General features: G+C 37.5%; 1 protein-coding gene and 1 long non-coding RNA gene across 2 annotated transcripts; one reads left to right on the top strand and one right to left on the bottom strand.

Annotated features, from left to right (window-relative positions):
* Positions 1-17,737: 17,737 nt before the first annotated feature.
* LOC127100894 (pentatricopeptide repeat-containing protein At1g71460, chloroplastic) lies at positions 17,738-20,084 on the top strand. The gene has a single exon (XM_051038199.1). The coding sequence runs from the start codon at positions 17,872-17,874 to the stop codon at positions 19,921-19,923; it is 2,052 nt and encodes a 683-aa protein (XP_050894156.1). The 5' UTR covers positions 17,738-17,871; the 3' UTR covers positions 19,924-20,084.
* A 1,043-nt stretch (positions 20,085-21,127) lies between these two features.
* LOC127100893 (uncharacterized) lies at positions 21,128-23,077 on the bottom strand. Its single transcript, XR_007794528.1, has 2 exons — positions 22,866-23,077; positions 21,128-21,378 (listed from the first exon to the last, which is right to left on the bottom strand). It is a non-coding gene; the product is annotated as an uncharacterized LOC127100893 (long non-coding RNA).
* Positions 23,078-24,576: the final 1,499 nt, after the last annotated feature.

Genomic DNA, 24,576 nt, shown 5'->3' with positions numbered 1-24,576 from the left:
CGGTTATAATTTTGTTAATTTTGGTGAAGATTTGGTTGGAACGTGTTCTTGAGCTTCATAATATTTTCTGGAAAATTTCTTGTTAGGAAGATGATAATTTCATGCGTTTGATCCATAAACTGATTTGAAAATTTAAATTACGCGTTTCCCTCCCCCGCCCTAATAATTACGAGAATGCCACTCTTCATTTAATTAATTAATTTCAAGATTAATTCTAAAAATCATAAAAAATACCTAACACCTTCAAAAAATCATAGAAAATGTAGGAAAATCACAAAAATATAAAAATAATTTTGTTGACTTGGTGTTTGGCTGTAGATGATTTTTGACCTATTGGTCCAAGTTATGCTTGGATTATTTTGCATTTTTGCCTAGGGTTTCTTCCACATGTGCATTTGTGATACCTTACACCATTTTGATCATGAAATTCTCATATTGTATGATAAATGGCTGAAAATTTTTGTGTTGAATCTTGATTGGCTGAGGATTTTTTCCATGTAAATTTCATGAATTTATGTTACCTGGCCTTTGAGTTACAATTTTTCAAACTTATGTGTGACAATTGGTGTCACACCTCTTGATGCCAATTTGTTGGATTTTTTAGCATGACCTATCCTTGTTAGAATTGATTGAAATTTGGTATGAATGCTCATTAACATGTTAGGATCCTTTGGTAATTTTTGTGGAATTGTTCATTGTATTTTCTAATTGATCATGATTTTTCATTTCTGGTGGTTGAATTGGCAAATCCATGTGACCTAGGTTGATAGAATCATTGTGAAATGCTCATAGTGTTTTGGATATTCATGAAATTTGATATGCTAGTAGAAGACACATGTTAGGACCTCCCTGTTTTGGTCTCATCCATTTCTTTTTTGTTTTCATTGAATTATGAATTTTTAAGTGGAAGCATGTGTTGAGGTTGTGATTTGGAGCCTATAATTGTGCCTGTTTTTGTTGATTTTCATTGACATGGTTCCATTTGCCCAATTAAGCTGAAATTTGGTGTGTCATACCTAGATTAGGTCCTGTTTAGGTGTAATTTATTTGAGAATTTTTGGGATTGTGTTGATGTGGATTTGAATGCAATAATTCTGTTTGTAGGCTTAATGCTTCCTTTGAACTAGTTTGCCTTATTTTATGCATAGAATGAGCATGATGAATGATATGACCATGAAATTTGGTAGAATAGTTCCTGACATGTGTAGCTTTCATTTGGCTTTGGTCCTACTAATTTCCCATGTAATGTCACTGTTTACCACTTAATTGAAGTTAGTGTACATTTTGTAGCTTCATTTGATTGTGTTTTTGCATGCTTTGTCATGTTGAATTAATTCCCATAGTTCCACTAGTCCAAATGGCTTAAAAATTGACATGTAGCTTGTTGAATGTCCTCTGTTTAGGATATAATTTTTGTGGAATTTTCCATGCTGTTTTGATATTTTTTGTGATGTGATCTTGCTGATTGCTCATATGTGGTTTAACATTGCTCACTTTGCCTTACATGTTGCATAGAATAAAATATGTACATAGTTTGGATATGGGACCAATTGGGATCCCTTTGTAATTAATATAGCTTGACTTTGATCATTAATTGGTTGCTGTTTTAAGATTTTTCCATCTTTTTGACCCTAGGCTAGTCCTAGTGGTCATGTTACTTACATTTGAAGTTGATTGTGCCTTTTCAGGTTAAGAAGTTAAGGCTTAAGGATATTGTTTCACATTTGGGATGTTTTGCTTGATACTTGTAAACTAATGTGGCTGTTTTGTAGGATGTTGGTCCACATGGACTTGTGCTATGCACATCATTGGGATTATTAATTGATCATTATATTGTTGTCTGATTATGAATGGGATGCTGATTCTGTTTGACTTTTGTACAGGTACACTTAGTTGCTCAGTTCTCTTAAGAACTTGCATTGCTTTGCTTATAAGCAATTGGCATTGAGGTAGGCCTCCTAATCTTCATGTAGTCTGGAGACCCGGCTGTTACCGGGCCGGGCAAACTGTCTGAAGTCCTCCTTAAGAGGCAATGCTTGTGTATGTTTATATTTGTCCCAAGCAGGAAAAGTCCTCATTTGAGGCAATTGGTGGAAGGTAGGGATAAGCAATCTATCCCCCACTATTCTGTGAGTCTTCTCCTTGCTCCCATTACATGGTTGTAGCATTGAGATCCAAACCCAAGATCTATCGAGTCCAATTGGGGAAAGAGTTCCATCTTTCTGAACTCCCCCACATTCTTATATTTACATGCTCTCTCGGACCTGAGATAGAAGCAATGAGGCACACCCCTCATCACCTTTCATCTGGCTTCACCTTAGCCCCTCAATGGCAAGGTTAAGAGCCAACCTGACCCCGATACAGAGGCTTGTTTGTTGAGGTTGATATGACCCCTCGACTAAAGCCTAGCCCTGATGTTTGAGCCCCTTGTTGGTGTGTTTATTTCATGCTGTATATGTTTGTGTGGTGTGATTGTATCCCCTAGGTTTGCTAGACTCCGCGTAGTCTCGCTTACATGACAATTAAGGTAGCACGGTTCCTTCATATAGGACTTCCTTTTTGCTTGAGCTTTCCTAAAACACAAACAAACATTATCCCCTCTTAAGGATACGTCAACTCCTTCTACTACAGGTGAGTAAGTCTCCAAAGGTCGAGCATCAGGTAGATTGCGTAGTGACGTCGTCCACTTAAAAAACATAAACCAACAGGAATAGTTTAGCCGAACTACGGCAACTCTGATTCTCATGTTCAGGTGAGATACGTAGGCACGAGATGCGATGTCTTGTCGAGTTTGACTAACAACTAACACTAATTCTTTTCTCTCGCCCTCGTTGCGATTGAGACCTCCCCTTTCTCTTGCCCTAGTTGCAATCGAGACCCTTCTTCTGTCTGTGTCTTTGTTTTGTCTTGTCGTGTGCTTGGAAGCTGATGTAAGTCCATCGAGTGGCATTCGGGTTCCAGTGTGCGTGTGTTTGGTTCGGATGCCGACGTAAGTCCAGTGATTGGCAGTCGGGCTCCATGTTTGCCTTCTCGAGTGCGTTTTGGTTCGGATGCTGATGTAAGCCCAGTGATTGGCATTCAGGCTCCACGTTTGCCTTTGCCTGTTTCTGTTTGTGTGCGTGTCAGCCGAGCTACGGATGCTCTGATTCTCCTTCGTCCAAAGGAGATACGTATGCATAGGATGCGATATCCTAGCGAGCATGTGTCGTTTCCCCAGTTCGAACTACTTAGACTCTGATGTCTATGCTTGATAGACTAAGTAGGCCCAGGATGCGATATCCTGCCGAGTCAATTTCAGTCTGTTTTCTTGTGTCTCTTTCAGCCTGTGTAGATGATTATGTTGAGCAGTGTTTTAGCAACCAATTTTCCTTCCTATTGTGCGTGGATCCCGTCGAGTACGACGGATGCGTAGGGGTGCTAATACCTTCCCTTCGCATAACCGACTCCCGATCCCATTCTCTTTGGTCGCGAGACCACGTCTTTTCCAGGTTTACTTCGAGCGTTTCCTTTCCCTCTTTTGGGATAAATAACGCACGGTGGCGGCTCTGTTGTTCTTGTTTTCCCGCCGGTTTTTCGCGTAATGCGACATCTTCAACATATCAAATGATTTTTTATTGATCTAAAATTTATAGGCGTGATCTATATGATAATAGCTTTCTATCTAATATTTTGTTATACGGACATAGGGTGAAGAGTTATCGGAGATGTCATGTTACTAAGTGTGACATCTTAATATCATTTGATATATATAATCAAGATTATTCAGAAATAGCAAGCAAAAAGGAAACAAGTTGCATCGTTACCTTTTTTAAATGACAAAATCAATCCGCTTAAACACTACCTTCGATGAAGATATAGACTTCTTTTTTTATGACGAAAGTACAATCAATTTCGATATACTTTATATTCTTGTGAAAATAATATTGGATTAAAGTTTTGGTACACTATATTCTCGTGAAAATAAGATTGATTAGCATGATGAATATGTCTTTAAATTTAATTTTTTGGACATGGTTCAAATTGTGTTGTATTAGATATGATTAAGAAGTTAATTATAAGGTGCTTGGGCAAGTATAACTAACTTCACATTGACTACTACTAGTTTTACATATAGTTACTATTGATTTAATATGTGGTTACTACTAGTTTAGTTTTATAAGTGGTTACTACTAACTCTTTGAAGTTATTACTAGTTTTACATGTGGTTACTACTAATGTATTATATATGTGGTTACTGTCGCACCTCGAAAATGATAATGCGATCCCTCGCGATGGAACGCGGAAAAAATGTTCGAAACAGAGTCGCCACCGAACTTTATTCATTCCAATGAAGGAATAGGAAAATATCGAGAAAACCTTTAGAAATAAAAATAATGGTCGTCGCAACCATATTCGGGTTCGGGAGTCGATTACGCAAGGGGAAGGTATTAGCACCCCTCACGTCCGTTGTACTCAACGGGAACCTCTTAGTCTGATTTTGCTATTTGACTGTTAATTGACTGTTTATCTGCTTGCTTCGAGTGATTAGAATTGATGATAGATATGGATGAAGACCTCATGAGGGAAATGGGAGGTTTTTTATTAGTGTGCTCGCGAAGATACAGCAATCTCCTGCCTACGTATCCTTATGGTGCAATAAGGAAATCAGAGCATTCGTAGTTCGGGCTACTACGAATACTTGGTGGGTTTTGTTTTGATGAACGATTGTGTAGGTCGGCGTTCTAAAGGCTAAACGCTGGCTTGTCTACTCTCGGTGGAGGCTCTAGCACTGGTTTGTTGTGCGCATTAGAAAGGATTGACAGTGTTCTTTTGAAAGGGTTTTGGTCACGCGGGGATGACAAGTTGAGTGGATGTGTTTGGGTGTTTGGTTTGGTTTCGATCGCGCGGGGGCGAGAAATTAGGTTTGATTTGTTTGAGATGTTTTTGGAGAACGACGAAAGATTGAGCAATATGGTGTACATCAATCGTCCAATTCTTTCGAGGAATAATAAGGCGTCCTCCTTCTATTCCTTTTTCGTTCGAATTATTTTGAAAGTTTGTTTGTGGATGTTGAATACGCATGGTAGCGAGGCGTACGCCCCTTACTTGCTTATTCAAAGAATAATGAGGCGTGCGCCACCTATTCCCTTATCCAAGTTAATTTAGCGTGTTTTAGTCGGAAGTCGATGATTTGTGCAATATGGCGTTCGCCAATTATTCAAAATAATCGAGAGATGGTGAGGCGTACGCCTCTCATCTTTTATCATCCGAAGTTTAAATTGTAAAAGATATGTTTGGATTTTGGATTGGTAGATTTTGATTTGATGACGAAGATTCGAGCAATGTGGCATACGCCAATTATTTGAATAATCGAAAGATAGTGAGGCGTACGCCTCCTATCCTATTTTCATCTGAAATATGGAATTAAAAGGATGTTTTAGGAATTATATTAATTTGGAAGAGTGATTTGAATTTGTATGATTATTAGGGTTTTAATTGAATGACGAAAATCCGAGCAATATGGCGTACGCCAATTATTCGAATAGTCGAGAGATAATGAAGCGGATGCTCACTATTCCCCTTTTCATCCAAAATATGGAACTAAAAGGATTTGGAATTTGTAGAAATGATTTGAAATATTATGATTTGAAGTGTCATGGTTGGAATAATTTGAATTTGGAAATTATATTTGATTTTGAAAAGTGATTTGAAATTGTGTGATTTAAGACTTAATCGGGTGACAAGAACTCGCGCACTATGGCGTACGCCAATTATTCAAGTGCTTGAGAAATAGTGAAGCGTACGCTTACTATCTCCTTTTCATCCCAAGTTTTATGTTAAAAGAGAAAATCCTTTTGAAATTGAATGGTTTGGAAAAATGATTTGAATTTGTGTTTATGAATGAAACGAATTTTATTTAGTGTATTATTTCATCTACTCGATTAATCAATAACCAAGTAGGTTTCATTGTAAGGAAGCCCAAGAGTAAGCTATGTGAGGTTGATGGCGATGCGAAGAGCAATCGACTTACAAGGGTATTTGAAAGTGGGCTCGACTTTGAATCGAGAATTGTGGTTTGTGCCTTTTTTGAAATTGGTTTGAATTGAATGAAATTGGTTTGGAATTGGATCAAACTAATTAAGTTAATTAATTTTAATTAATCGGATTTAACTAATTAATCAAAATTCAGCTTAATTTAATTAAAAGTGATAAAAGATAACTAGCAATGTTAGTTGAATGGATTGAATGAAATGGGTCACAATGTGCTCCAAAAACCGGTTTGGACGAAATGCCAATGAAATTGATGTCATTCGTGAATTCATAACGCGGTGAAATATACAATTAATGTATTAAAACTTTGATGGTATAGCGACATGAATTTGTTGAATCCACATAAAAATCCAATTTAAATGTAATGGAATTTAAACAATAATTTCAACCTTATTTCATTTACAGTGGCTTTCCAAGAATCTTGGCTTTTCAAATGCTCATGAAGCTCATAAAAAGAAGCAGATAGACAAGCTATATGTTTCTGTTCATTCTTTAAAAATGGGCTGGTATTTTTCCACATTATAACTACCCTTCATTTAAATAGAATTCATACTACTGTAAGGAAAATTCAAGCTCACACTTCAGCTCAAATAAAATTCCTATTTATCTATACTTTCCAACAACATATGAATTGCTTTGACACACTAAAAAAACCATTATTAAAACTTGTTTTTTAACATCCAAGCATCAGTGTCAATCATGAATTAAACTGAACTGGAAACGGTGAGGCATAGCCATAAAGGATCGGCACGTAATAATGATATATATTTACAGCCTTAAAACTTGGATATTGCAAACCGCAACAGCTCACCATATTGCAATTGCAAGCTGAACAAACCGCAATAAAACAACATAACCGCGCAATATTATAACACCAATCTCAAGCACAAAACATCACTGAGAATTGAAGATGCAATTGAAAGGAGGATAGTACAATATTTACACAAACTTAAATCAAAATGAACCAAACAGCCACAGATTGAAATCAAACCTCAATAACCAGAAACAATATATCTAAAGAGAATGCACTACATATCTAATCCAACCTGGCAGGGATACATCCTCAAACTATAATACTAACCGTCATCACTTTAACACTTACAATTCACACTAATTTAAACCAAAACATCAGGTTCTACAAACAACAACAACAACGGTATCACCCAGTGCATGCTATGCAAGATCACGAAAAACAGTAGGATAAAAATAGCTCAACATGTATAATATGAATTCATCCTAGTATCCAAGGTAATAACATGAAACAGCAAAGACATCGCCAACTCGACACCATACCAAATTACATTAAAACTGTAATCAACATAATACGGTTATGAAGTTCGAACATCGTTACCCGCAGTGTCGCTGTGTTGTTAATGTTGTTGAGTTCGTATCGTAATGCTTGAACTTCTTGAAGTTGTCGGAATCTCCTCACGGTGAATGGTCGTGAGCGGTTGTTTTGAAGGTTGTTGGTGAGTAGCTCGCGACGATGATTGAAGCGGCGGAGGAAGAAATGCGTGGTTCGTAGCAGAATCACAGTGTAACAGCAGCAATCACTTGAAATCGATCATCTACTTGACATACCCATGGCTCTAAAGCTTCAAACTTTCCCTGTAAACATCCAATATTTCCAGAAGCAACACGTTTTCAACAAATCAGTTTAAACAAAAAAATTAAAATTGTTACAGGAATGGTTGAGAGGTAGTGCGAAATGGGTTTGGTTTTTTTGACGGATTTAGGGTTTTAGGTGAAGAAAATGATGGCGGCGGTGAGGGTCTTTTCTGGTTTGAGTGGAAGGAAGATGAAGAGAGTTTTAGTGAGGTAGACACAGTGGAGGCGAAGGTGTTGGTCGAAGGTGAAGAGCGATTAACAGTGGAATTGGGTTTCGATTGAGATGGCGGCGGTAGAAAGGTTGAAAAGGTTTTTATGGTTGATGAAGTGGCGGAGGTTTTGTGGTGTGTGAGAGGGGAAGGGGAGTGAAGACGGAGGATGAAGGGTTTGGGAAGCGATGATGATGATTTGAGAAGCGATGATGATGATGGATTCGGAGGCGAGGGTTTTTTGAGGAAAGTTGTGAGGTGATGGTTGATTTGAAGAAGGTGACGGGGTTGTGAGGATATGGTGGATTTGGTGTTGGTTGGGAGAAAATGAAGAGGAAGGGTGAGGGCGGCGAAAGAGGAAGAGAGTGGACACTACGCCAAATAAGGGAAAAGAGGGCGCTTATTTTGGCCTATAACAGCGCTTTTAAGCGCCCTCTAAAGTGGCGCTGGCATAGGTAAAGACAGCGCTTTGTTTTCCTGGAGAAAGCGTTGTCTAAAGTGGCCACATTATAGTGCGCTTTCAGAAAAAAGCGCCCTCTGGAGTGGTCCATAAAGGGACACCTTAGAGGGCGCTTTCTGGAAAAAGCGCCCTCTAAAGTTGTCAATGTAAAGTGTTTAGAGGGCGCTTTCAGGAAAAAGCGCCCTCTAAAGTTGTCAATGTAAAGTGTTTAGAGGGCGCTTTCTGGACAAAGCGCTCTCTAAAGTGTTAGTTATTTTAAAAAAAATTGTTTGAAAAACAGTGGATATTTAATTGGTAACCTGTTCGCATGCTGCAAAAGTGTAAAATTCATATTGATTTCATCCTTTAATCCAATGTTATACACCATTAATCCATTGATATATACAACATGAATCCATTTATATACAACATTAATCCTCCATATATACAACATTAATATATGATTCTTTGATCAACAATATACAACAACATATTCATGATTTAGTAAAAGTACAACAACAATATACAACATATATACAACAACAGCATACAACAACAACATTCCATACATATATGTACAACACGAATATTGAGATCAATCTGACAGACATAATTAAATATACAAATACACACGAATATTTAGGGGAATTTCACTTACGCGTCAACCGTCTTCTTCATACTCGGATATTTACTCCAATCACCCGATAACGAATCGAGATAATACACTATTAGTCTCGAAAGATCCATAGCAACCAACACCCAGTGACCACTGTATCCAAAAGCTGTCTAGTAGTTCTAACCAATACTAAACAAAATAACTCCCATCCACCCATGGTGGCAAACATGTTCTGTATATCCAAAAGCTGTCTAGTAGTTCTATCGCACATCCATACAAAATAAGGCTCAACCAAAAAAACAGATGGCAGCATAAGTAGTATATCCAAAAAAGGCATGGTGAATATCCTAACTCCCAAATCTATCCTCGAAGCTTGTACGACAAATCAAGATCAACAGTAAAACATTACTTCTTTGACGTTTTCCAAGATAGATGGCAGAGTCGACACAAAGATGGTGGCACTCCTATTTCCACTTGCAGAACCAGAATCAGAATTTTCAACTTCACTTATGTAGTATCTAGCGCGGAAAGCTAGCAAGTGTGCATAATAGGCAGGAGGAACTGCATACAAGATAACATTTTTGTTAAACTAAAGTTTTGTATAGCCTAAAACAAAAACAAGCAAAGGGAATCGAGTAACAAACCTATTGAGACAGATCGAGTACACCTCGCATAACTGAATGGAAAAAAATAGTATCAGAAGGCTTCTAAAATTAAATGAAAACAGTACAAGTTTAGAAAACATTAATTAAGATTAAAAAAGCAAATCATATCATTACGTGTAGCACAAGTTATTGGTCAAACTCTGTAGCTGGTCTGCAGTGAATTTATTTTCATCATACAGCACATGATAATGTATCCAGTTGTGGATTTTCGATCCTCAACATCACTGCACCAGCTTGAGTTAGTGTATCCCACTAGTTTACATTCTTTTACTTCATTAGTTGCGGGAAATAGAATTCCATAATCGAGAGTTCCTTTCAGATACCTTAGTATCCTCTTCGTCGCTGCTAGATATGATACCTTTGGCTTCTGCATGAATCTACTCACCATATCTACATTGTATGCTAAATCAGACCTTGTGTGACAAAGGTATCGAAGTGACCAAATAAGTCTTCTAGATTGGGTTGGGTCGACATAACCTTCATCTAAATCTTTCGACAGTTGTAATCTAGGCTTAACTGGAGTCGAAGTTGGGTTGCAATCTTGCATCTCAAATCTCTTGAGTATTTTGTCTGCATACCTTCTTTGGTGCATCATCAAACCTCTACCACTCTTATGGAATTTTATGCCAAGGAAATATGAAATTTCACCCAGATTTGACATTTCGAATTCCTTATTGAGCTCACCTTTGAAGTCTTCGATCTCCTTTTTGCAGCTACCTGTTATCAACAAGTCATCGACATAGAGACATAGTATTAGCAATTCACTCATGCTTCTTCTTACATATACTACATGTTCAATTGTGCACTTCACAAATTCCTTCTCCCTTATAAAGCCATTTATCTTCTTGTTTCAAGCTATTGGAGCTTGTTTAAGTTCGTACAGGGATTTATGCAACCTGTACACCTTTCTCTCTTCGCCTTGTTTCACAAACCCAGCTGGTTGTGCGACATAAACTTCTTCTTCTAAGGGGAAATTCAGGAATGCATATTTCACATCCATCTGACACATCTTCCAGTTATTCATGTTTGCTAGACCAACAACCAACATGATTGTTTCGATCCTAGCAACAGGTGCAAAAACTTCGTCGAAGTCTATTCCTTCTTTCTGAAGAAATCCTTCCGCCATAAGTCTCGCCTTGTGTCGAGTCACTTCTCCTTTGGGATTCAACTTCACCTTGTATACCCACTTCACATAGATTTCCTTCTTGTCTTGAGGCAATTCGATAAGTGACCAAGTGTTGTTGACTTCGATTGACTTCAGTTCTTTGTTCATTGCTTTCACCCACTTCGAATCTTTCAATGCCTCAACTGCATTGACTGGTTTGACATCTGCATAGAAAGCATGATGTACCAGCTCACCTTTTTTATTGACCATATCATCTGATGTAATCATACATTCTTGCAACCTTGCAGGCATATGTCTTATTCTCTGAGGTCTGCTTGGGCATGCTTCACATCTAACTTCTCTTTTGACTTCACTAGTTGGTTCATCACATAAGATTCTCACTAAATCCTTCTTAACATTCTCAGTCCAATCCCATTCCTTAAGCTCATCTATGATCACATCCCTGCTGATCACCACTTGTTTGTTCACTGGATCAAACAACTTGTATCCTCCAGTCGAATGATATCCTATCAGGATCATCTGACTCGACTTGTCATCAAGTTTTCTTCTCAACTGATATGGCACATGTCTATGTGTTATAGATCCAAACACCTTCAGATGACTCAAGCTAGGCTTGACACCAAACCAATATTCTTCTGGTGTGATTCCTTCTAGATTCTTCATTGGACATCTGTTCAGGATATATGTTGCAGACGACACAACTTCTCCCCATAATTCTTTGGGTAGATGCTTGCCTTTCAACATACTTATAACCATATTCATTATGGTTTTATTCTTCCTTTCTACGACTCCATTCTGCTGTGGAGTGTAGGGTGGCACCACCTCATACACAATCCCTTCTTTCACACATAATGTGTCGAAGTCTTTCGACACATATTCTCCACCACCATCAGTCCTCAGAGTCTTGATCTTTCAACCGCTTTGTCTTTCGACCATGGATTTAAACTTGGAAAATACCTCAATCACTTCACTTTTCTTCTTGATCAGGTAAGTCCATAGTTTTTGACTAAAATCATCCGTGAATGTAACAAAGTATTTGTTACCTCCAATTGAACCCATATGGATATGACCACATACATTAGAGTATATGACTTCAAGAATTGCCTTTGACCTGCTTCCTGCATCCTTACTGAAGTTGTTCTTGTGTTGCTTCACCTGCACACATTATCCACACACTTTGTTTGGAATGTCGATCTCTGGTAATCCTGAAACCATATTTCTTCTCTTTAAATCTCTAATGTCTTTGAAATTGAGATGGCCAAGTCTATATGTCATATCCATTCATCTCTGTTGGTTGCTGTTGCAAGGCACTTATGCTCCATCACATTAAGTTCAATCTTGCAGGTTCTACTCTGAGACATTGGAGCCTTCAAGATCAACATTCTATTTGAGTCAAAAAACTCTCATTATCTTGTCTTTGATCGACACCTTGTAGTTCTTTTCGACTAACTGCCCTATGCTGAGCAAATTGCTCTTCATGCCTGATATGTACAACACATTTGAAATTACTGACCTCTTGTCATCTTTCCTCATAATCAGAACATCACCAACACCTTCAGCTGCTAAAGTGTTGTCATTTTCAAATTTCACCATGTTCTTCATTTAGGGCTTTATGTTGACAAACCAATCTTTCCTTCCAAACATGTGTGATGAGCATCCTAATTCCAAGTACCAATGGTCCTTGAATCTCTCTTTATCTTTCATTATAACCATCAACAACATCTCTTCTTTTTCATGTTTCGCCAGCTTTGCATAAGTTTCTTAATTCTTCTTCTTTTTTTGGAAAATCACTAGAATAGTGACCTTACTTCTGACAATTGCAACACTGAATGTGACTCTTGTTTGGATTTTGACCACCGCCTCTTCCTCTACCTGCGACACCACCTCTTTGGTTTCCTTGGTTCCAGGGTTTTCTCTAATTCGACCAGTTTCCTTCTTGCTGATTCCGACCAATAGAATTATTGTAGCCTCATCTTCCTTTGTTGTCATTCCAGCTTCCTTTGCCTTTCCTTTCTTTTGTTGATTGCGCCTGCAAAGTCATATCACTCTTAGACTTCTCGGCCTCTCTTTCAGCCATTCTTTGTTCATGAGATTCAAGTGTCCCTTGAAGCTCTTCCTTTATCAATTTTGACAAGTCTTTCTACTCTTCTATGGCTACTACCATGTGGTCGAACTTTGGAGTCAACGACCTCAAGATATTTCCAACAACAGATCTTGATGTCAACATTTCTCCACATACCTTGATTTGATTCACCACTTTCGTAATCTTGGTGAAGAAATCAGTTATACTTTCATTGTCTTCCATCTAAAGCAATTCATACGTCCTTTTGTGAGTTTGTAACCTCACCTTCTTTGTGCTTCCAAACGACTTCTCCAGAATTTCCCATGCTTCTTTTGCTGACTCTATATCACTAACCTTTTCAAAGTTATATGTATCAACACATTGATGGATTATAAAGAGAGCTTTACAATCTTTCTTCTTTAATTCTTTATGTGCATCCTTTTCTTGATCTGTTGTGTTTTCTGCAAGCGTTGTTACTCCTTCCTTCACAAGATCCCAAATATCTTGATAACAGAACACGACCTTTATCTTCTTGCACCAATTCTCATAATTGTTGCTCTTGAGAATCGAAAGATTTGCTGGAAAATGCTTGTTTGGATAATTCATTGTCATCGTGATTTTCTTCCCACGAATAGCTTGAATTGAAACTCTTGATACCAAATGTTGGAAAACCACCACAACCTATGGAGAATTTCAATCAATCTTAATGAACAAGATTGTTATCACCCACACAATAACAATGAAAAGAGAAGAACAATTTAGAAAGAAACGAAAGAACGGTGAAGGAGAAGAAGACTTTTCTGCATAGTTTCTCTTTACCCACAACCTATGGAAAACTTCTTATTCACTTTGCAACTGCAAAATTCTGTGAATACAATGTTATGAATACAACATTCACTTCATTACAAGAATAAGATTCACTCCCTCTATTTATAGATTTAGGTTTACTTACTCACTAATTCAAGACCCAAAACTATAAAAGCCCAAAATAGTTAACACTACTAAAAATAGGACTAAGACAAAATCATGTGTGAAGCAACATGCTTCGACACTTCTACACACTAATATAACTCAACACACTAGGTGGTTCGGCATTTCCTTGCTTATGTCGAGCAACCTACTTTGACACAAGGAATTACAATTCAACAGGATGGACGCCCTTACTAAGATGAAAGGGGAGATAGAGAGAGCGTGTGAGAAAAAAGAGAGAGAATCAGGTTGGATTTTTGTAAGTCACAAAAGGAAGAACGAACATAGTCAGGCAAGAGGCAACTTTGGAAGAGACGGAAATATTACAAATTGCTTTTTTACTAAATTCTAAGAGGACATAGCAGTGGCAGAGATCAAGAGGAAATTTTTACAAAATGGAGAGTTGGTAGATATTTTCATTTCTCGTCAGAAAAGTAAGAAGGGAAATCGTTTGGTTTCGCAAGGTTCGCAGGGGTGAGAAATGAGAAGAGATTAGAGGAACAAATTATGAATCTTTAGTTTGATACATACAAATTATGGGCAAATATTTCAAGATTTAACCGAGAATCATACAGTGCAGCGGGGAGGAGAACAAACTTGAAAATCGACAATGTTCAGAAAAAGGTAGAAGGAAGAGCAGGAAAGAATGATCGTGGAGGAGAGGCAAGTTGTTTAGATGTAACAAAGGAGAAGTCGACATGGATGATTCGAACAGAAGGATGTAGTTATTCTAACATGGTGAAGAGTGGCTATCAAAGAAGTGGTCGAGATTTCTTATAAGAAGACATAGTTGACAAGTGGAAAGGTATGAGGTATATGGAAGTTGAGGAAGGTCTTAAGTGGGTAGAAAAAGGATATCTGTGGAAAGTACATAATATTGATGAGGTATCATTGCTGCAACAAAAAATTATGGATATTGGGATTCTATCACTTGAGATTATGGAAATAAAGTGTTCATAAAAGTTCAAGAGGAGGAAGATTTAGAGTCCTTGGTTGGTGAAAGATGCTAAGGAATTCTTCCAGCATTGGTTTGTTAGAATAGACAAGTGGTACTCGAAGGTAGTGATGAACGGTAGAGAAAGTTGGGTTAGATTTTATGGAGCTCCAGTTCATGCTTGGAATCAGAAGTTCTTCGAAAAAATGTCCTAGTAGAGGAAAATTCATATCAATGGATAGTAATAGAGAGAAAAAGAGAAGATTGGATGTTGCTAGATGTTTGATGAGAACAACATCAATGGAAACTATCAATAAGGTTGTTCAAGTCACGATTAATGATTATGTGTTCAATATCAAAATAAAGGAAGAAGCCTTTACATGTCCAATGGATCTGCAATCACATAAAAAATCATGCTTTGAAAACAAGGAAGATGAAGAAGAATCAGAGATGGAATATAAAGCTAACTTCACGAGAGATATGGAAGAAAAAGAGGCGGAGAAAATGAACAATGATGTCTCATGGGCGGCGCATGCAAGTGGTGGTATTTCCATCATGAAAGAGAAAAATAAAGTGTCTGGAGAGTTGACATTGGAAAAGGTATTGTCGGTGGCTCCAAAAGAAATAAAAAAATAAATAGTTAGGTCAAATAACAAGGGGGAACGGAAAAGTTCGACTAGTCAGTTTCCTATCTTTGGCCCAGATGGAATTAGCCAGGGAAGAAAATCATTTGGGCTTAATTAAAGTAACATTAGTTGAGGAGGCCCATATCAAGGAGCCTGAAGGAGAAGGGTAATATGGGAGGGTAATAGCAGAGCGTGAAGCCTGAGTGGTGGAGTGGAGGTAGTTAAGGAGAATAGTTTGTAGATATGAAAATCATTAGTTACAATATTAGAGGATTGGTGGGTTGGTTAAGAAGAAAGAGGTAACATAGATTATCAGAAAAAATCGCTCATATCTTATTAGAATACAAGAACCTAAATTGGCTGAGATGGAAGCATCGACTTGTGAAACAATTTGGGGAGGAAATGATTGTGGATTCAATTCCAAAGCTGCTGAAGGAAGATTAAGGGGGATGCTACTTCTATGGAACACTAAAATCTTTAAGAAATTCAACGAAATTCAGGGGGAACATTTTATTGGTGTGAAAGGGTATTGCGGGATGGAGGGTAAGAAGGTAAACATAGTGAATGTTTATTCTTCTTGTTATGTAAGTCATAAACGGAGGTTTGTGGAATGACCTTAAAGATCTAGTTAAAGATGAAATGGAGGCAAGGTGGTGTATCTTGGAAGACTTTAACACGATAAGATCTGAATCAGAGAGGAAAGAGGTATGAGTGTTCCATAGGAGAGCATAGATGGAAGGCTTTGATGATTTTATCTCAAAAGATGATCTTGTGGATTTACCATTAAAAGGGAGGCATTTTACTTGGTCTAACTTGGAGGGTTCATCTATGAGTCGTATTGATAGATTTCTCATTTCATAAGGGTGGATGTATCAATGGTCGGACTGTTATCAATGTTGTTTAGAAAAAAAGTATTTATGATCATAACACTATCATGATTTGTGATAAGAAGGTGAATTGGGGCATGAAACCCTTTCGCATGTTCGAGTGCTGGAGAGAGCTTGAAGGGTATCAAAAATTTATGGAAGAAACTTGGAGATTGTTGGATTTGCAAGCCTGGGGTGGATATATTTTAAGCGAAAAATTCAAGTTGATAAAAGAAAACCTTAAAGAGTGGAGAAAGAAGCATATTACGAATTTAGATGACAAATTAGTTGGAACTAAAAAGATAGTAAACGAGTTAGAACGTAAAGGAGAAACCACAACATTATAGAATTAAGAGGTTAATTCAAAAAGGGAGGCTTTAGTTCTACTATTCTCGCTCACAAAAATGAAGGCAAGTATGTAGTGGCAGAAATTGCGGTTGAGGTGGCTTAAAGAAGGTGGCACCAATTCAAATTTCTTCCATTGTTGTATCACAAATAGAAGAAAACATAATGAGATTATGTGTATTGAGAAGCAAGGATCAAAACTGTATAAAGTTCAAAAGATTAATACCTTAACTAATATGATAGTTAAGGATACTAACAGTGAAGATAGGCCAGAAACCAAGCGAAATAGCAATGAAAAGTGTAATAATAGCCCGCCCAAGCATCTCATTGGAGATAAAGGAAGATAAGGTAGGGCAGAAGATTTCTATTAATAACAATATCATTATGAAAGATGACCACAATATCGGAGGATCTTTTCTAAACATGGATAACCACGCTAGTAATAAATGGAGAAGTTACAACACATAAAACACAATGAACATCAAAGGTAAAAACATTATTATCAAAAGGGAGTTTCATCACCTTGATTTTGAGCATTCCCATAACCATGATGTTATGAAGATGAAGGATCCAAAGAGAACACTTGTATTAAGCTTTCCAATGGAATCGTTGGTCTCATAGGTGAAGGATCTAACAGAGTTAAAAAAGCATAAAAATGAGTCAACTAAAAGAGATTTACGTAATAAAACGGATTACAATACCAGGAACAACACAATTCATACCTTTACCACTTCTGAAAAACATCACCTTGATATTGAAGATTTCAACACGCATATGACAAACCCAGATGAAAAGGGCAACAAAGATCAAATTAGTGATCATAAGAAGATCGGATTAAATGATTATAAAAGAATTCAATTAACAATCAAAACCAAGAGAATGCGATGATGATAGAATTACCATAAATACAAATGTGAATTTGGCCATAGTTGGGGAGTGGAATATGGGAGTCATGTTTCACAATGGATCAATGTAAAGATAGCTGAGAGAGTTACCATAAATACAAATGTGCATTAAGATTATTGGGCCTATTGCTAATGAGTACGTTGTAATTCATTTCTTTAAGGAATTTTTCAAAAATTAGTGAATTGTTTTTGTTTTAAAAAAACGTATACATGGACAAAAATTACGTCAATTGTGTACTATAGAGTTAATCAATTTTGAAAACATTAAAAAAGTTAAAATGAAAACAATAAAAAAGATCTTTAAACAAAATTCAAAAACATATTTTACTCAAAATTACATTATCTACCACGAACCACACAAACCTTTAACATAGATTTCAATTCTGTCTAAATCCCAAACATGAATTTCCACACAACCTTTGCGACCACGAAAACCTGCGTTACTTCCAAACCTTAAACCATAATTCCAACATGGAAAACTCTGTTTCTTCTCTCTCCCTACGTTTGCCGCCAAACCACAAACCCTACATTTTCCAAATCTTCAACTTCAAACCTTCCTCAAAAACCCCAGCAACTCATCAAAATCAATCGCAAAGAAACCTGCCCAAATTCACCATCACCAAGAAGAAATTTGCAGAAGAAGATGCATTCCCGTGTTCCTTACCACTCCACAACAAAAACCCACTTTCAATTTACAAAGACATCAAGAACTTCGCTCGCCAAAACAAACTCAAAGAAGCTCTCACAGTTTTGGATTATGTTGACCAGCAAGGCATTCCAGTCAACGCCACCACTTTCTCTTCGCTTATCGCTGCTTGCATCCGCACAAACTCGCTGTCAATAGGAAAACAAGTTCATACCCATATCAGAAACAATGGCCTTGAGAAAAACACATTTTTGCTCACAAAGCTTGTTCAAATGTACACTTCTTGTGGCTCTTTAGAAGATGCATTGAAGCTGTTTGATGAATTGCCGTGTGAGAGTAGTGTGTATCCTTGGAATGCTTTGCTCAGAGGAACTGTGGTTTCCGGGGGTAGGAAAAGACAATACATTGATGTGCTTAAGACTTATTCAAAGATGAGGGAATTAGGGGTTGAGTTGAATGTTTATAGTTTCTCTAGTGTCATCAAGAGTTTCGCCGCTGCTCCCGCGTTTTATCAAGGATTGAGGACTCATGCACTTTTGATCAAGAATGGTTTGGTTGACAGTGACATTCTCAGGACTTGTTTGATTGATTTGTATTTTAAGTGTGGTAAGGTTAAGCTTGCCCGTAGCGTGTTTGAGGAAATTCCTGAAACGGAGAGGGATGTTGTTGTTTGGGGAACTATGCTTTCTGGTTTTTCACACAACAGGTTGCATAGGGAAGTATTGGATTATGTTAAGTGGATGGTGGACGAAGGGATATACCCGAATTCGGTTATAATGACGATTGTTATTCCTGTAATCGGCGAAATTTGTAAAAGGAGGTTAGGTCAGGAAGTTCATGCTTATGTAGTAAAGACAAAATCGTACTCAGAGAAAGTTCCGATTCAATCTGCTTTGATTGATATGTATTGCAAGTGCGGGGATTTGGGATCTGCAAGGCGTGTTTTTTATAGCTCGCCAGAGAGAAATGTAGTTTGTTGGACAGCTCTTATGTCAGGCTATGCATCAGTTGGAAGACTAGAGCAAGCACTGAGGTCTATAATTTGGATGCAACAAGAAGGGTTTAAACCTGATGTGGTGACAGTTGCCACTGCTCTTCCAGTCTGTGCTCAGTTGAGAGCTTTGGAAGAAGGGAAACAGATTCATGCTTATGCTTTGAAACACTGGTTTCTTCCTAACGTATCTATATCTTCTTCATTGGTGGTAATGTACTCAAAGTGCGGCGTAGTTGAGTATTCTGGAAGACTGTTTGAGCTTATGGAGCAAAGGAATGTGATTTCATGGACAGCCATGATCAATTCGTACATAGAAAATGGATATCCAAATGAAGCAGTTGGTGTGATAAGGTCAATGCAGTTGTCACGAAATCGACCAGACTCGATTGCCATGTCAAGGATATTGAGTGTTTGCGGTGAGCTAAAGCTTTTAAAGCTCGGGAAAGAGACTCACGGGCAGATTTTGAAAAGGAATTTTGCATCCGTCCATTTTGTTTCTGCAGAACTTATCAATATGTATGGCTCTTTTGGCGATGTTGATAAGGCAAACTTGGTGTTTAGTGCAGTACCTGTGCAAGGTTCAATGACATGGACTGCTCTTATAAGGGCTTATGGATACAACAAATTATATCAAGGTGCAATTGACCTTTTTGATCAAATGAGATCAAATGGTTTTTCTCCAAACCACTTCACATTTGGAGTCATTCTATCTGTATGTGAAAGAGCTGGATTTGTCAAAGATGCTAATAAAATCTTCAATTTAATGCCGAAATATAAAATTGAAGCATCTAAAGAACACTTGGATGTAATGGTCCGACTTCTTACTCGATATGGACAACTAGAGAAAGCTCAGAGATTTGTACAGATGAGTTCTTTCTTGTAGTAAAAGAAAGACCACATTTTTCCTTTGAGTGATTTATAGATTGTCAAAGATTCATTAACACTTTCGTGTAGCTTTTGGTTTAGAAAGTGTGACTAGTAATTTATTCATAATTTGTAATCATTCTTTCGGTAAAAACAATCCATAAATCAGATTTTCCTTAAGTGGTTGCTGAATTTCTGTGTCTAATTTTAAGTCCGTGTTAGACTTAAGATTATAAACTGCACTTAACAATAACTGTTTTCAGGCTCTGCCTAATAGTCCATTATCATATCCTTCTCATGATTATGAAGATTATATAATGTTGGGAAGCAATTGCATAGCAATGCATAAAAATAAGAATTATTGAGTCCTATTGTCAGGTAGATGCAACTCTTCTACCAACAAACACCTTGATTTAATTTCTTGCTGACTATGTAGCACTTGATTTAATTTTTTGTTGACTATGTAGCTGTCTTAGCAGTCTCGGATAGCAGCTCGTGTCAATATCGTATTCGTATGTGTGTATGTGCTTCTTAACTTTTGCTGATCAGTTATCTTCCCACCTGTTAGTACCATTTGAAATAGCAGTATATGACTAAGTCATTGTCAACAGCATTACAACCACCATGATGAATATTTTCAACCTAATTCCTAACTGTTAGTATTTGCATTCTTTTATGGTGACTTTAATGAAGAGGTGTGTACATAGTTCTTCTCTTGTATGAATATCCTCAACCTAATTCCCAACTGTTAATAATGCATTATTTCATAGTGATGCAAATTAACAGGTGTACATAGTTCTTCCCCTCTATTCCTGATAGTGACCCATCTAAAGACTTGAGATTGCACAAGTCATTGTTTGGTCTAAAACATATCACAAAACAATTATATTCCATTATTTCTATTGCTTTCATACCAGTGGATTTAGACTAATCTGCAGCTAGCCATTCTCTTTTTGTTAACCTTTCCAGTCATGCAACATGGTAGTCAATTTGTTTATAATCCCATGGAGAATTTTTTAGACTTATTCAAGTCATCAGAGGTCTTGACGAGCAATATATTTTTTTTTTCTCTTTGCTAAATACCGTAACAAACTGTCAAAGTTTACTTACTCTCTGTGTTATTGCTTAGAATCCTAAAAAAATCCATCACTCCCTGTTGTATATTTTCTTCCAAATAATTTATCATAAATATTTTTTGTAATAAATTTTACTATTGTAAGGAATTGTAACAACCCAAACGAGATATGTTTAGAATTATTTCATTTAGACTGTTAATACTGATACTGAACATAAACACAATAGTATACAAATTACATGAGTACACCTTACATCAAGTATGTTCTTCATATAACATGTAATAAATAACACAAATACATAATACACAGCGAGATAAAAAACAAGGGAAGTAAAATCTTCCAGCTCAGCTCTTGCGCTCTTCTGCTTCTTGCTTCTTCCATCACTCGTACATGCTTATCTGAAAATAAACAACGAGAATGGGGTGAGATATAATATTTCAGTGGAGTTCCCTATCTTACGGATCCACTAGCTCTAAAAGGTATCCTGAACTATTTCGACACTACGGTCCTAGTTCTTACGAGATAAAGCCAAATAAAAGAATTTGAGGTCTCTTAACCTCCATATAAGCGAAAATGCTAACACAGGTACCTCTTCAGTCAATGTTCACCAACGAGATATATATAATGACTTACGAGAAGAACATATTACGTCAAGCCTAGCTTAAGGGCTGGATGATTTCCAACCAATCACACTTTTCCTTACGGGCTAGGTACATTGTTAACCATTCTTTACGTGCATAGAAAACCCGTTTGCATTACGCCATTATCGGAATGCGAAGTGATGCCTAGCAAATCATTTCATCGCATTACGTTCCATTTTGTAGTGTAGGTATCCAATTACGCCTCATTTGAAGTGTGAACGTCACATTACGCCCCACTTAAGGAGTGTGACTTCACATTACGCCCCTTGGAGTGCGACAATCTCATACACTACATTCGGAGTGTGAATGTCACATTTAACCCCTCGTAAGGAGTGTGACTTCACATTTCGCCCCACTTAGGAATTGCGAGTGGATGTGCAAAGGGGTGAACAGGTGTTCCCGCATACAAGGACTTCACTTCATTCTGCACATACGTGCTAGCGGTTTTTCCATTTCGTTCCCGGTACATCAACGAGAAGTTAATGATTCACAGGGAGTCATCTATCAACTAACGCCTAATACGTCAAGCCCGACTTATAGATTAAATGACTTCTGGTTAATCCGTCTCGTGTACGGGTTGTACACTTGGGACTTGACTTGGGCCAAGGAGACCGAGCTACAACCACCTCCTAAAGCGGGAGGAATATCCATACTCTCCCTTAGGATAATGGTTAACCACTCATACTTAAATTCTAAGACCAACACTCTTAGAATTTACTAGGTTTCCTCACTTTGTTCGGTTCATTTTATAGAAAAACACAATCAAGCCATGGAGCTTTTCCTAGGTCTTAGAATGAGTGATTAACCATAAGGGGATATCGTACTATTCTAGTTTTAGTACAGGTTATCATTTCAAATGAAACAAGCTTATCCAACAAGTGGAACAAGTTTTAGTACAGGTTATCATTTCAAATGAAACAAGCTTATCCAACAAGTGGAACAAGTTTATCGTACTATTGTTGTTCTTGTGCAATCGATTGCATCTACAACTTTTCCCAAAAGTTGACGTTCTAACTTATTTTTCAGCACCCCAATCCACCATAAATCAAATCCTAACATACTACTTTAACATGTTATAAGGATCAAATCACAACATAAACAACACATGCAAGTTGTTCACATTTGATCACACCAAATTCATCATGCGTTTAAAAAAACAAGCAGGTTTCACATAACATAAGCATGGATTCTATCATTTAACATAATCCTAACATATAATGGCTAAGGACTACCTAGAACCCCACCTGGAAATTCTATGATGGAGATGATGATATGATCAACTTTCAAGCTTGCTTCTCTCAAGAGCTTAAATATCCACATGCAATAGATCCTTGAAGCTTGAGATGATGGAAAAATAGTGTTGATTTTGGGTCCTCATCTTCACTCCTTCTGTCTTCTCGAGTTCTCCCTCTCTCTTCTCTCAAATTCTGAGGTTGGACAAGGGTATTACATGATTAAAATAGTGATGTAAATAATAATTCTATTTAATCTTAACTAATCATAATTGTAACTGAATTAGTCTTGGCTAAGTTCGGAGCTAAGTTAGGAGCTAAGTTAGGAGTTAGTTAGTTCCCTAGTTTACTATATATATTAATTACACTTGTATATTGTAATTAGGTTTTTATAATGAATATACTTTCTTTAATAAATTTCTCTCCTCTGATATTCCAAAGTTAACATGGTATCAGTTTGAAACCTTTTTTTTCCGCGATTCATCTTCTTCCTTTTTTTTTTCGTTATTCAATTTCCTTTCTTGCTGAATCACCTCAATAATGGTGATTTCTTACTTTGATTTTGCTACCAATCCCTCCAATCCATATTATATGCATCCGAATGAGAATCCATCTCTTATTCTCGTTCAACCTGTGCTTGATAACAAGAATTATCAAATCTGGTGCAAATCGATGAAGGTGGCTTTTATCTCCAAGAACAAGGTAAAATTTGTTGATGGCACTCTTTCTCCTCCTCCTATCTCTGACCCTCTCTATGAACCCTGGCTTCGATGTAACAACCTCGTCCTCTCATGGCTTCAATGTTCCATCTCTGAAGATATTGCAAAATCTCTCCTCTGGTGTGATCGTGCTTCTCTTGTATGGAAAAGTTTAGAGAATCGGTTCTCTCAGGGTGATATTTTTTGCATTGCTGATATTCAAGAGGAAGTAGCTCGTCTTCAACAAGGAACTCTTGATATCTCTTCGTATTTCACCAAATTAATGACACTTTGGGAAGAAATCGAAACTTTTCGCCCAATTCGTGATTGTACTTGTGCTATACCGTGTTCTTGTGGTGCTGCTGCAGATCTACGCAAATTCAAGGAGCAAGATAAGGTAATCAAGTTCTTGAAAGGTCTTGGTGATCAATACTCTCATGTTCGTTCGCAGATTATGCTGATGTCTCCACTTCCAACCCTAGACAATGCGTTCAATCTGATTCTTCAACAAGAACGCCTGTTCAATCTTCATTCAACCACTGATTCTTCATTTGAGAATCAATCGTCAGTGAATTACTCCTCTCAAACGCCTTCTTGTTCTTCTCACAACTCCGGTCGTGGTCGTGGCCGTGGATATTCCTCCGGTGGCCGTGGCAACCGGCTCTGCACTCACTGTGGTCGCACCAACCACACTATTGAGACTTGTTTCATCAAGCACGGGTATCCTCCTGGTTTTCAACATCGTAAGCAACATCTCTCATCACCTGCTGGAAATGCTTTTGTGGTGAACTCTGTTCAAGATGCTGGTTCTGCTCCAATTTCCTCATCATCATCTGCTTCCACATCAACAAATGGATCAAGTGCCTCTTTGTTCACGATTCAAGAGCAATATACTCAGATTTTACAGCTTCTCCAACAATCCAACTTGCAGTCTCATTCACCCTCTTCAGTTAATTCTCTTTTTGCTACAAATTCTGTCTCTCATACCTCTCCCTCTCCTTCATCTGGTAACAATCTCTCCAAAC

Source organism: Lathyrus oleraceus, chromosome 7 (genome assembly GCF_024323335.1).
Source record: "Lathyrus oleraceus cultivar Zhongwan6 chromosome 7, CAAS_Psat_ZW6_1.0, whole genome shotgun sequence".
Taxonomy (NCBI): Eukaryota; Viridiplantae; Streptophyta; class Magnoliopsida; order Fabales; family Fabaceae; genus Lathyrus; species Lathyrus oleraceus.
The sequence above is the reverse complement of the archived record's forward strand: the minus strand, read 5'-3'. Positions and strand labels throughout refer to the sequence as shown.